The 13,362-nt window shown below is 42.7% G+C and overlaps 2 protein-coding genes across 2 annotated transcripts; one reads left to right on the top strand and one right to left on the bottom strand.

Moving 5' to 3' along the window:
• The first annotated feature begins 2,617 nt into the window (after positions 1 to 2,617).
• LOC141586265 (scarecrow-like protein 21) lies at positions 2,618 to 4,195 on the top strand. Its single transcript, XM_074407440.1, has one exon. It carries the CDS (start codon positions 2,738 to 2,740, stop codon positions 4,127 to 4,129), a length of 1,392 nt encoding a protein of 463 aa, XP_074263541.1. The 5' UTR covers positions 2,618 to 2,737; the 3' UTR covers positions 4,130 to 4,195.
• Positions 4,196 to 4,451: 256 nt separating this feature from the next.
• Positions 4,452 to 6,511, bottom strand: LOC141586266 (putative F-box protein At3g52320). Its single transcript, XM_074407441.1, has 2 exons — positions 6,346 to 6,511; positions 4,452 to 5,838 (listed from the first exon to the last, which is right to left on the bottom strand). The coding sequence occupies exons 1-2, from the start codon at positions 6,380 to 6,382 to the stop codon at positions 4,496 to 4,498; spliced, it is 1,380 nt and encodes a 459-aa protein (XP_074263542.1). The 5' UTR covers positions 6,383 to 6,511; the 3' UTR covers positions 4,452 to 4,495.
• Between the last annotated feature and the right edge of the window lie 6,851 nt (positions 6,512 to 13,362).

Genomic DNA, 13,362 nt, shown 5'->3' with positions numbered 1-13,362 from the left:
TCTAATTGGTTTGAAAAAAAAAAAGTACCCTCCTGATCAAATAAAATGATAAAAAAGAAACAATGTTCTTAATATTTCTAAAATCGTATTCCCTCCCATTTTTTTTTATTTCTTCCCATTTTCTTTTATCTTTAAGAGGGTACTTTGACTGCAAAATTCGACATGTTTATAGAACATTTTATGTTGAAAATAATATTTTGTGAAACAATTTTTGATAATAAATGTAAATAATTTTGTTTTATTTATTATTAATTTTTATTTTTTGATTCATTCATGTTCGTAATTCGTTAAGTTTGACCATGAAAAAGAAAACGTGAGGAAATAAATCGATGGGAGGGAGTACGTACTAATAACTAAAAAAAATCCTTAAACCAGTATTGAGGAAGAGCCACAATTACACTATTACAGGACTTTCTTGACATGGTATCAGCTTTTCATCAACTGTTTTGGCCTCTTAGATGGTAAGAGGAAGTTGGGGTGGTTCTGAATTTTTGATTGGATATCATCAATTTTTCAATGTGAAGATTCCTGTCTGTCTACCTCATTTTTAGGGTGTCTAAACTTCCTCATAAACAGGTGGATTTAGGACTGTTTTTACTAATGACCTATCATATTAGTTGAGAGTTAAGATTCCCTTGAAATAGGTCTAGAAAAATATTTGCTTTCTATGCTTTCATTTTCACTGCAAAGTTTGATTAGACATTGCAGGCACTTCTCTGATAAAAATTGTCAAATCAGTCGGAATGAATGTTATTACTTGGATGAAATTTCATTGTTTTCTACACTCTGTGAAGTCTCGGTTGCAGATGTTAGCTAGTTTAGCTAGTAAAATAGTTGCTCAGTGGTAATTTAAACCCGCCAGCATCAAAACTAACATGTGGCTCCCTTTACATTTAAAAATGTATGATTCTTGGGAACGTTGGCGTATTAAAGGAAAAAAAATCTATATGAGGCTATTGTTTAAGCAAATTAGTACAGTGGAATCTTAAGCACAGCTGCATAGTGTAAACTAATAATGGTACAAGTCTGAGATGATGGTGACATAATCTATAGCCATAGACCTATAGACTATAGTTTCAGGAAATCTTTCCACTGAAGAATGTTAGGTTGTATGATTGAGCTTATAATTGGCTTCTGACTTGGTCCTGTAGGAGTAATTAAATTGTCTTGTGGTTGTTGATACTTCACGGATGATGTCATTTGACATCTTGAACTGTTCCCTGATGCCCTTTGATGAGCTTCAAACCTTTGTAAAATCCCATGAAAAAGATGCTGTACTGATGTTAAGGCATCTTTTGTTATCCTTGGTTGAGTAATTATGGATATCCCTTTAAACCATGGAAGTGGTATATACCCAAGTAAGAGTATATTTGTTTAAGCTCGTTTAAAGTCAATATGCTCGCTATACTAGGTAATTAAATCTCGGTTTGAGATATGATCTCAGAATCGATTGTCGCTACTAGATCTTTGTTGTTGAGCCATTAGCCCATAAGTGGAGCTGATACTCCTGAAAATCCGGTTGCTCGAATCTATCTATTATTATTTTAATTGTTAAACATTTGTCTTGCTGTAAGAGGCAAGAGATAAACTGTAGGAACATGTTGTGTATTTACTAGACATATTTGCTATGGTGTAATGGGTCAAAAGTCCCGAGGTTTTGTGAAGCTTTGAGGTTATATGCCCTTCTGAGACTATGTCAGAGTAATACAAGTGGCATTGTGTAAAGAAAGACCGGATATTCTATCCCCTGATTCTCATTCTCTATGCTTAAATCAGTATCAAAACAAATTTATTGTCTTCTTTTCTTAGAGGAAGGTTTAACTGTCTTAATGACCAATAAATTTGATTGAAATAATTGCTGGTTCCTGATTCACTTCTTAGAGGTCTTGTGACCATATAAAAAAATTGTGTCGAGTATTGCATCTGCCCGCAAAATTCCCTCCACCTAGATTCAAAATGTTTATGTTTAGTTTTTACCTGTTCGTTTATGGTTGACATCTAAAAAAATATAATTAGAGGGTATCTATTTCCTTGATTCTGAACGCGTGTGTTCGGACCATAATCTTCATCATAGAACTAATATATTTCATAGAATCTGATCATGTATATTATAGTATATTAGTTCAGGTTATTAAATTAGTATTAGACCAGCTATAGGCACATTGTTCCTGTTATTTGATTTGAAGTATTCGACAATACTTGAATAGTTTATTTGCCAGAATCTGTAGAAAACACTAATTTGAAGTAGTTGAGCTTTTTCTTATATTTTAAGCTTAGATTGAGTATCTTTATGGTGCGTATCTAGGCATTGTGTGGTTAAGTGTATCAAATCTCAGGAGCTGGTAGGTTAGATTAAACACTTTTCTTCGATTTTTTGTCGTTTGTCGATAACATTTCTTGCTTTTCAAATCTACCAAAGGATATGTAAAGGAGACCCTTCACACTTGGCAAACTGCCCTTTTTGTTGTATTTATTTATGCCCGAAAAATTGGAGCTTAAACTGTTTAAATGACCCTTAAGCCTAAAATACAGGATTAGTAGATCATTAGCCTAAGTCTCTTTTGTTTATTTTTATATATATACTCTTATCTTTGGTGCTTTCTTGTGTACTGCAAAAGAATTTTATGCAAGATTATTCCACACTCCACTTTCTGTACACTAACTTTACAATTACATTCTTCATTTCTGATATAGTAAACTTTTGTAAGCCTGTTTAGCATTCTGAGAGTCTGTAATTATGGAAACGATTGAGAAGAACGAGGATCTTTTGAGTCTTACCTTAGCAACTGTAAGTTATTCTAACCATGTTGAGAGGAAGCTAAAGAGGAAAAGAAACGATAGCGTTACTACTGCTCTAGGTACTTCAGGAAAGGACTATGAAGGGAAGATAATCAGGCTGCTGCATGAAAGACGGAGAATGTTGAGTAGCAAGCAAAAGGGAAAAGCTTCAGTTCAGGATGGGTCGGGTTTGCATCTTATCCATTTACTGTTGGTATCAGCCACGTTAATCAACGAGAAAAACGCAAGCTCAGCTGTCGATAATCTGACGGAGCTGTACAGGTATGTCTCAGTAAAAGGTGATTCTGGTGAAAGGGTTGCTGCTTATTTTGCTGATGGATTAACTGCAAGGCTTTTAACCCCAAAATCTCCGTTTTACAGTATGGTAATGAGCAAACCAACAGCTCGAGACGAGTTTTTGGCTTTCACTCATTTATATAAAGTCTCTCCCTTTTACCAATTTTCTCATTTTACTGCTAATCAAGCTATACTTGAAGCATTTGAAAGGGAACAGGGTATTAATAACTGGTCCTTACATGTGATTGATTTTGACATTTCACATGGTTTTCAGTGGCCTTCTCTAATTCAGTCGCTTTCTGAGAAAGCATCGGAGGCAGATCGGTCAGTATCTTTTCGCATTACAGGTATTGGTAAAACCTTGGAAGAGCTTACCGACACTGAAAACAGACTTGTAAGTTTCTGTAAGGGGTTTCAGAACATAGTTTTTGAATTCCATGGGTTGGTAAGAGGGTCAAAGATCGTCAACTTACAGCGCAGAGACAGTGAAACAGTCGCCGTTAATCTTGTTTTTTACCTAAGTAGTTTAACTGACATTGTAAATATTTCCGAGACTTTGAGTAATGTACACTTGTTAAAACCTTCCATTCTAATATTAGCAGAAAGAGAAGGAAGTAGAAACAACTGCGGAGTACTGTCAAATTACATTGATGCACTGCATTATCATGCTGCCATGTTTGATTCATTGGACGACTGCCTCCCGCTCGAGAGCGTGGAGAGGGTGAGTATCGAGAAGAATCATCTCGGTAGAGAGATTAAGGAGGCGGTTGGTGGGGACGAGGTGGTGAAATGCTCACGATTTGAGATGTTGGAGACTTGGAAAGGGAGGATGGAGAGTCATGGGTTTAAGGGTATGGAATTGAGTTCCAAGGTGAATATTCAAGCCAAGCTCTTACTAAAAATGGGAAGCCATTATCATCGTGGCTTCGAGGGCGAGTGTGGTGGTGGCGGCGGGTTTACAGTTTACGAAAGAGACAACGGCCGAGCTGTTTCTTTGGGTTGGCAAGATCGGATTCTTGTAACTGTGTCTTCATGGTGTTGTAGCTCATATTAGTGTAGGCTTTTTTTTTTTTGTAGAGTTTTTCATTGTTCTACTATACAAACTTACCAGAACTTGACACTTTTGTATATGATGAAAAATCGGGCATTGTTTTCGCATAAAAATCCAGTTTTGTCTCGTAATATCCAAGAACGATATTTTGTATATGTTCGTATTACAGAGTATTATTAAGAATATTAGATCAATGTAATTTTTGAAGTAACCGAAAATTAGGCTTTTTAAATATTTTCGTCTTTACTACGAAATATATAAAACATAGATAAATTCTCTACACAATGCCTTCTACTGCATAATGATATAGTAGAACTTTTTGAAATTTTTAGTTGAAATTTATCGATTTATGCTAAAATAATTTCCTGACTACCCTGTTGTTGTAAGTTTTCGCCTTTTCAGTTTTGGTTGATCGTCATATTCCCGATTGAGTTTGTACGTGTTGAAAAGATCGTCTTCAGAAGCATCATCATCCAACTTCAAAGTCTCGAATTTTCTCCTGAGACAAATGTCCATGAGATCAGAATGATCATATATTTGCTGACCACTACTTCTTGTAGTTACCTTATTTCCCATTTGCATGACTCGAACTGGAGAAACTAAACTGCTGACATGAGGAACGGTAAACCATACCTTTTCCGGAGCCTTTTCACCTACATACTTGTCCAATCTAATTATTTCGATGGCACTGAAATGTGTCCGTCTTGTGTCTAGTCTAAAGACGCTGGTTGAATTTTCAATGAAGCCAAACAAACCGCCATTCTCTGAGGTACCTATAATCCCGCTAGCATATTCGCCCAACTGGGAGATTGAAAAATCGTACTTGTTTATCCATATGCCTTTTGTTTTGTCTTCCAACACCCACAGTCTGTTATTACGTACATATCCTACCGTGTCACCCATGCTTATAAGCCTATCTATTATACTTACATATCTACCATGATCAACAGGATCGTGTGGAGAGCCAGGAATTTCATGAAATTTTTCGGAAACAATATCAAATGAAACAAAACCGGACTTCGTTACCCAAAACAATGTCCCTTGACATTCTGTGAATGAATCATATATAGACAGATCAGGCGGAACATTCTGTATTTCCTGCCAAACGTTGGAACCAAGTGTGGTAATCATAGCTACATTTCGAACGAAACCCCTGGTACTTGTCTCGTCTTTGCTTATTGATACCTCGATCTTAAGAATCTTATACTCTTTTGTGGACGGTGAATAACTAAAGAACCAGCTAGTGAAGGGACTACATTCTTTAAATTTAGGAACATCAAGAACTTTTACTTCCTGTCCTATATGGGGATTGAAAATACGAAAGCTCCTCGATTCCCTCGAGGGGACACATATCAAACCTCCACTTGATTGAATTTGAAAATCTAAATTATGCCCATACCTAAAGATCTTAGAGGTAGTCAGATGATCTCCCGATTCTTCCACAGTAAACATTTCATAATTCTTTTGATTTTTGTCGTTTGCAGTAAAAAGATAGACAGGAGATTTCTGAAGTGCATGAGTTAATTGCAAATCTACAAAACTAGTGTTTATAAGACAATTGTACCAAAACTTACTCGAGCGACTCAGTTGTATGATTGAGGCGAACGGCAGCATAAGTGCAATGCTGTGCAGGATTTCACATGGCAGCCTGTCAAAATACCCTCCAACCATTCTCTCTTGCTTGGTCTTCGAGCATTCCCGACCAAATTTGGCTGATCATGATTTCAAACACGAGATATATTAGACAGTGGCGTAGCCAGAACCTTCAAGTTAAAATTTTGAGACCTAATATACTTAGTAATTTAAACTTGGCAGACTTAACTCTTAACACCCCACTCTATATAGTAGTTTTGCCTATGAGGTTAGCTAACTGTATCAACTCATGATCTGGATTCAAACCCGAATGGCATAAAAAAAAAAGAAAAAAAAAAGCGAGTATTTCTTGGTTATCCATGATGCAATTCATGTTATAATCAACAAAAATCAACACAAGTGAAACAGCTTCCAAGCTACTCCGTAGTAATTTGTTATTTACTCCCTCCGTCTCATTCATATATATGTTTAGCTTTTATATATACTTAGCGAGAAGTAAACAGTTCATTAGGACAGAGGGAATACATCCAAATAATTATGTTTTAAATTATAAAAAAAATACAAACTAAGTTAAGAAACTAAGTAGTGAATTAAAATTTAAGAAATTTATGTTTAATTAAATTTACCTGAATTTGGGGCATGATTTTCCCATAGTTTCACCATGGAAGGCTAGCAGGTAATTCCTAAATTTACCGTCACTCTTAGAAAACATGCAGCATATGTATACCTGAATTTGGGGCGTATTTACTTACAATGAGACAAGGGTGGATGTTGGTTTTGTCGGAAAGATACGTTTTATTGAGAAATTGCATGAATGATAATGACGTGAAAGATAACTATTTATATTAGTATATAAGATCATAACTTTTTTTTTTAAGAAATTAAGTTACTCTAACGTAATTAGGAAAGCTAATTTAATTAGAATTCGTAGGACTTTAAAAAGACAATTCCAATCTAGTACGGAGTAATAACCTAGGTTGCACCAAAACGGACACGGACACGGACACTGACACGACACGGACACGTGACACGGCATCCCATGAAATTTAGGACACGGGACACGTCATTTAAATTTAATAAAATATATATTTTATAGTTATATATGTGTGATTTTATTTTTGAAAAAGTATTGAATATTAAATTTAAATAAGTGAAAGTAAAGCTTACGTTAATTATAACTCATTCTCATTTCCAAAATCAAAAACCAACTTATAATCAATCTATTTCGACATTTCATTACTAGTCTAAAGAACATCATTTGTCTCCAATTCAGCTTATTTCCCCACCAAATTCAACCATATAACAATTCTCGTCATTTACCTTAAATTCAACTTGATTCCGTTTGGAGGTGTGTCCAAATACCATGGACACGGCTCAAAATACCATGGACACGTGTCGGACACGTGCCCAAATAAAAGATGAAAGTTAGACACGGCTTTACAAGTGTCCGACACGTTTTGACGTGTGTCCGACGAGTGTCGTGTCTGACACGGATGTCCGACACGGGAACGTTGATTAGGAGGACTGTCCATGCAACCTAGGTAATAACTAGTAAACCTAGTTTAATTAGGACAAGATAATGCTTTAGCCTTAGGTTATATTCCCAATAGCTTTCGCCTTTCGGGTCTTATTAGGCCACAAATTTATGGCCTTAGATAAGAACTTGTGTAAAACGAGTTTTGTTAGATGTTTTCTTTTGTCATTTTTGTAAGTTGTAACCATATTTTTTATTTCTAGACTGGTTTAAACATTTTTAGTGTAAATCGCCTTGTAGATAGACTTTACATGTAAAAACTGCCAACTTTTTTACGTTTGAACAAGTGGGATCGAAAGTATCCTTTTATAGTTTTAAGGACCTAAACTATTTTTGTGTAGCTTTAAGGACCTCATAACATTTTTTGGACCAAAATACCCTTATCATTATTTATAATCAATCAATCAATACTATATATTAATTCCAGAAACCAAGGGACTTCAATGTTGTTCCGGGTGTAATTCCAGAGCAGATATTTGTTACCACTCGTAGCTCGTAGAATGATGTCTTTGCTTGAATCCTCCTAGCGGTCTCCTGAAAGGATGAACAAACAGAGGGCTCGGCTTTGGCCGAGCGTACTCACTCCGACGCTCAAGTCAGTTAACTTAGAGAGGTAAGTTGTTGTTACTTGGCTAAGAGTATAATGTAGAGAGATAAGGAAGATATTACCAGATGAACAGTGGTTATTAGGTTAATTTGTGGATCCTTTCCTCAATGAAGGTTGAGGAGTATTTATAGACTTTCACCTTTTGTCACGTAGTGGCCAAGTGGCCAAGTGGCTAGCAGGTGGAAAGACCGTTCTACCCTCGGCCGATGGACCTATGGCAGGCTGGCCGAGGGGTCTTGGATATGAGTACGCGGATATGTGTCCCGGCTGGCTAGTTGCTAGGCCGAAACCCAGGTGACAGTAGATGGGTCATCGGCTAGACCGTCTAAGTCGTTGACTTTCTTTGTGGGTATCTTTGACCTTGCTCAATATGTTGACTTGGTCAGCGGTGCAGAATATGCCCCATCAATTTGCCCCCAGCGTAGTCTATGCCGTGGTATGGGCTCCGATGTATGTTGAGCGTATATTCTGTGCAAGTATTTTTGCAAAATTTACGTATCGGCTTCTTCCGATGCATCGGCGTGGTTCTTGTTAGGCCGTACCATATCCCCCCTCCACATGGATGCGTAAAGGGTATCCGATGTGGAAAAAGAATGTGACGTGGCCGAGACCAGGGTGAGAGTCTTAGGTTGTTTTTGATTGCCCCGTACGTGCTTCCTAGCTTGGTTGATCATGTGGCCGGCGGAGAGCAGGTACCTAGGAATTTGTTGAGGAAGATGAACAGGCGAAGAGATGTGAAATGGGCGTATTGAATACGCTTGGTCACTGTTTGCATTGATTGACATTTAATCGTTGCAACGATTGACATTCCGTGGTTGCATGTCGACACGTGTCGTTCGCCGATTGGTTGACGCTTCATGGGCCGTGCTCGATTGGTCCCTCTTCATGGGCTTTTCCTATAAATAGGCGTTCTTCCGTGATTTTGGCCACCAAATTTATTTTCTCAAATTTTCTTCAAAATCTTCATCTTTCTAAACTTTCAAGGGCTTCCTTTTCTTTCCAATCTTGAGTTTTTGATCCGTGAGCGTTTTTCTTCGAGGTAAACAAATAAATTCTTTTTATCTTGCTAGTAATTTGTTGCGAACATGTCTTCTGCTGATGCTGGACCTAGTAAACCCGCGTCGGGGGGCCCTAGGTCTCCTTCTCCTGAAGTTGATCCTCAAATTCTTGAGGAATGGGAGGACTCTGATTCCTTTGGTGATTTGGGTGATGACTTTGGTGACGATGCGGAGAGGTCTCGTCCTAATGAGGGAGACAAGATGCGTCTGGATCACGGCGGCGCTGTAAGGTCCGTCTTGACCGTGCTTGGACTCATAAGCTCGCCGATTGTTCGGCGAGAAATTTTTCGAGGGCCATTTTTTCTTCGGTAGGGGATACAAAATTGTTATCCCTGAGGAGGGTCAGGCCGTCTGTTGCCCTCCACCGGGCCACACCGGCGTATATATGCGGCATTTGGAGTATGGGCTCCGGTTTCCGCTGAATGGGTACGTTATGGCCATTATTAGAGCCATGAACGTTGTCGTTGCCCAACTGCACCCGTTGGCTATGAGGACCATAATCAGCTTTGTCTGGCTCTGTCTTTTCAAGGGAGAGGCCCCAACGGTGAATTTATTCCGCCGGCTTCACCATCTCAAACCATTCTCGGCGCGTCGGATGGCACAGTGTGCAAATGGAGCCGGGTTATGTCTCTGTTGACAAACTTTCTTCTTGCAAGGACCGGCAAGGTCGGTGGGTGTACGTTAAGGTGCGGATGACTATCCGCGCCCGCTCTTTTCCAAAGACCGAGTTAACTTGCGGTGTGAGACTCGGGCGGAGCACGACGGATGGGTCTCCGGAAGAAGCTCAAAATGGATGCCAGCGTGTCTATCTCAAGGAGGATGAGAGGCTGGCAATGAGGCTCTTTGAGGTGGACAAGAGTGGGGTGCCGAAAGATGGATTCCCAACGCGAGATCATTCTTCGGGATGAGCCGCTCTGCCATGTCGGCCTCATACCGGCCCTAGCACAGGGTGAGTGGGGTCGGTGTGAGGCCCATCGCCGCTCTCAATGTTCTTGTTTCTCGAATTTCGATTTACTTCCTCTACTTAACTCTTGCTTTGTTTCTTTCGCAGACCACTTTGGAACGGACCTGTCTGAGGATATTCTCCGGAGAATGGGGCTGCACAAAGATAAAACCGTTGCTAACTTGCATCCCAAGGCTCTAGCCCACGACCGCAGGACGTCGCCGAATGATCTTATGGAACAACGGCTGAAGGGCTTGAGCAGGGAGGAGGCCCAGGCGAAGGTTGTTAGCGGCGTAGTGCGTCGGACGCGGAAAACAAAGTCTTCGGCGGCGACGGCGTCGACACCGGTTCCACCTCCCATCCCCCCCCCCCCCCCCTAAGAAGGTGGAGATTGTTGATATTCCCGATGAGGGGGACTCTGATGCGGAGGAATCTCCCCTTATCCGCAAGAGGAAAAAGACATCCTCTACCGCTGGCAAGGAAGTGCCTCCTCCGGCCAAGAAGGCCAAGCATGGTACCTATCTATCCTGTGGCTCAAATTTAGCCGGGTCATTAGGTGCTCCTGATGACAGGCTTTCTGATATGTTGATACATGTTGATACTGATGCCTTTATTAAATTTTTGTAGACCAGCCGCTGTCGGCTTTTGCTCTCATTGAGCAGCAAGGGGAGGGGACCTCTGTGCAGGTTGGTGATCAAGGTGTCACCGTCAACTCTTCATCCCAGAAGGCTTCCGTCTCCCAGCTGCAGGCTGGTGGCCAAATTGTCACCACCGTCCCTTCATCCCAGAAGGCTTCCGTCTCCCAGCTTATAGAGGAGGGCACGATGCTGATTAAGGAGCTGGCGAGGTGGAACGTGGTTACCGGTGCTCGTCTCATGGAGCAGGAGAAAGCCGTGGCTCGAGCCGTTTCGAGCGTAATGCCACTAAGCGGTGGGCTGCGTCGGCGAAGCCGGATCTCCTCAATGAGCGAGAGGCTTAGGGGAGATACTGAGAAGGCGCTCTTGGCTGAGAGAAAACTCAGGGAGGACGCTGAAAAGGAGGTCCTTGCTGAGAGAGCCAAGGCCGAGGCTGCGGCGGCCGAAGCTGCGAAGCTGCTGGAGAAATGTAACCTTGTTCAGCGGCATGCCGACCTCTATCTCCAGCAGAGGAACGAATCCAGGGACCTGTTTAAGGCCCAGGCGGAGGTGATTCGGAGCAAAGAGGCCATCATCAAGCAAAGGGAGGAGGACATTGAGATGCTCCAAACCGTCATGCTCCCCAACCTGTGCGCTGAATTCCGGGACTTGGCCGAAGAAGCTGCTAGGGAAGTGATCGGGGAGCTGTTCCCTCTTGATGGTTCCTTCCCGTGGGGCAAATTTGACGAGCTGCTTGATGATAAGCTCGAGGCTAAGGAGAAAGCCGTGGCGGAGAAGGCCAAGGAGGCGGTGAGGGCGAAGATGGAGAAGGAGGCGGCCGCGGAGAAAGCGACTCTTCTTGGGAGGCTAAGGCAGCCAAGGAGGAAGCCGAGAGGATGAGGGCAGCTGATGCTGCCGAGGCCAAGGCTGAGGCTGTTGAAGCTAAGGCTGCTAGGAAAGCTGCTGGGTTGCCTACTGAGGAAGATGCGGCTACCGCTGCTGATGGCGGGCAGCAACAGGCATAGGAGAACAAGTTTACAGCAGATCTGCTTCAGCTCCTCACACACTACCATGTGCTGCTTGATGAGAACAAGTTTACAGCAGATCTGCTTCAGCTCCTCACACACTACCATGTGCTGCTTGATGAGAACAAGTTTACAGCAGATCTGCTTCAGCTGTTCGGGAGCCAATTATTAAGCCCTCCCTCTCTGCCATCTTTTGGCGCTTCAAATGACATATTTGTAATTTTTGCTTTTCTTTCCTTGTATTTTGTACAACTTTGGTAGGTTGTGTTTTGGCTTATCCCAATGGGGACGGCCGTCATCTGCATTCTTTTCACCTATAACCTGTTATTATTAATAAGAGCTCGTTTCTTTTGCCTTCGGCATGGCCGAGGCCTTTACCTTCTTTCCTTTACTCGCGCTTTTTAGAAGTTGAGCATCTCAACTGTATTTAGCGTTTCCATTTTGCCTCTGGCTTGGCCGAGGTCTTTTCTTGCTTTTGTCTGAGTTACCCTCTTACGTTATTAATTGAGCGTCTCTTTTGTTTCCGCCTCGGCTTGGCCGATGCTGTTTAGAGTGTGTATCTCAACTGTGTTTAAAACTTCTAAGGTACTTTGAATATTTTTGCGAGTATCAACTGTGCTGGCCGCGACTGTTGCGGTGTCTGCTTTCTGATGGAGACCGCCGCTCTTGTCGGTACGACAGTATGAGTCGGCGTCTGTTCCTGGATAGCGTGTTACGCGGCGTCTACCACTTGGAGTGACTGCGACGGCGCCACACCTCTGGGGGTGACTGCCGTAACGTCTACTACTTGGGGTGACTGCCACAGCGCTACATTTCTTCATGGAGACCACCGCTCTTGTCTATGACAGTGTGAGCTGGCGTCTGCTTCTGGATAGCGTGTTACGCGGCGTCTACCACTTAGAGTGACTGCGACGGCGCCACACCTCTGGGGGTGACTGCCGTAACGTCTACTACTTGGGGTGACTGCCACAGCGCTACATTTCTTCATGGAGACCACCGCTCTTGTCTATGACAGTGTGAGCTGGCGTCTGCTTCCTGGATAGCGTGTTACGCGGCGTCTACCACTTGGAGTGACTGCGACAGCGCCACACCTCTGGGGGTGACTGCCGTAACGTCTACTACTTGGGGTGACTGCCACAGCGCTACATTTCTTCATGGAGACCACCGCTCTTGTCGGGAGGACAGTATGAGATGGCGTCTGTTTCTTCATAACGACCGCCGCTCTTGTCGGGAGGACAGTGTGAGCCGGCGTCGGCTTCTTGGTAGAGACTGCCGCTCTTGTCGATATGACAGTGTGAGTCGGCGTCTGCTTCCTGGATAGCGTGTTACGCGGCGTCTACCACTTGGAGTGACTGCGACGGCGCCACACCTCTGGGGGTGACTGCTAGTAACGTCTACTACTTGGGGTGATGCCACGCGCTACATTTCTTCATGGAGACCATCGCTCTTGTCGGGAGGACAGTATGAGCTGGCGTCTGTTTCTTCATAACGACCGCCGCTCTTGTCGGGAGGACAGTGTGAGCCGGCGTCGGCTTCTTGGTAGAGACTGCCGCTCTTGTCGATATGACAGTGTGAGTCGGCGTCTGCTTCCTGGATAGCGTGTTACGCGGCGTCTACCACTTGGAGTGACTGCGACGGCGCCACACCTCTGGGGTGACTGCCGTAACGTCTACTACTTGGGGTGACTGCCACAGCGCTACATTTCTTCATGGAGACCACCGCTCTTGTCGGGAGGACAGTATGAGCTGGCGTCTGTTTCTTCATAACGACCGCCGCTCTTGTCGGGAGGACAGTGTGAGCCGGCGTCGGCTTCTTGGTAGAGAATGCCGCTCTTGTCGATATGACAGTGTGAGTCGGCGTCT

The sequence above is a fragment of the Silene latifolia genome, chromosome 6 (genome assembly GCF_048544455.1).
Source record: "Silene latifolia isolate original U9 population chromosome 6, ASM4854445v1, whole genome shotgun sequence".
NCBI classification, from domain to species: domain Eukaryota; kingdom Viridiplantae; phylum Streptophyta; class Magnoliopsida; order Caryophyllales; family Caryophyllaceae; genus Silene; species Silene latifolia.
This window is presented reverse-complemented; position numbering and strand designations above follow the sequence as displayed.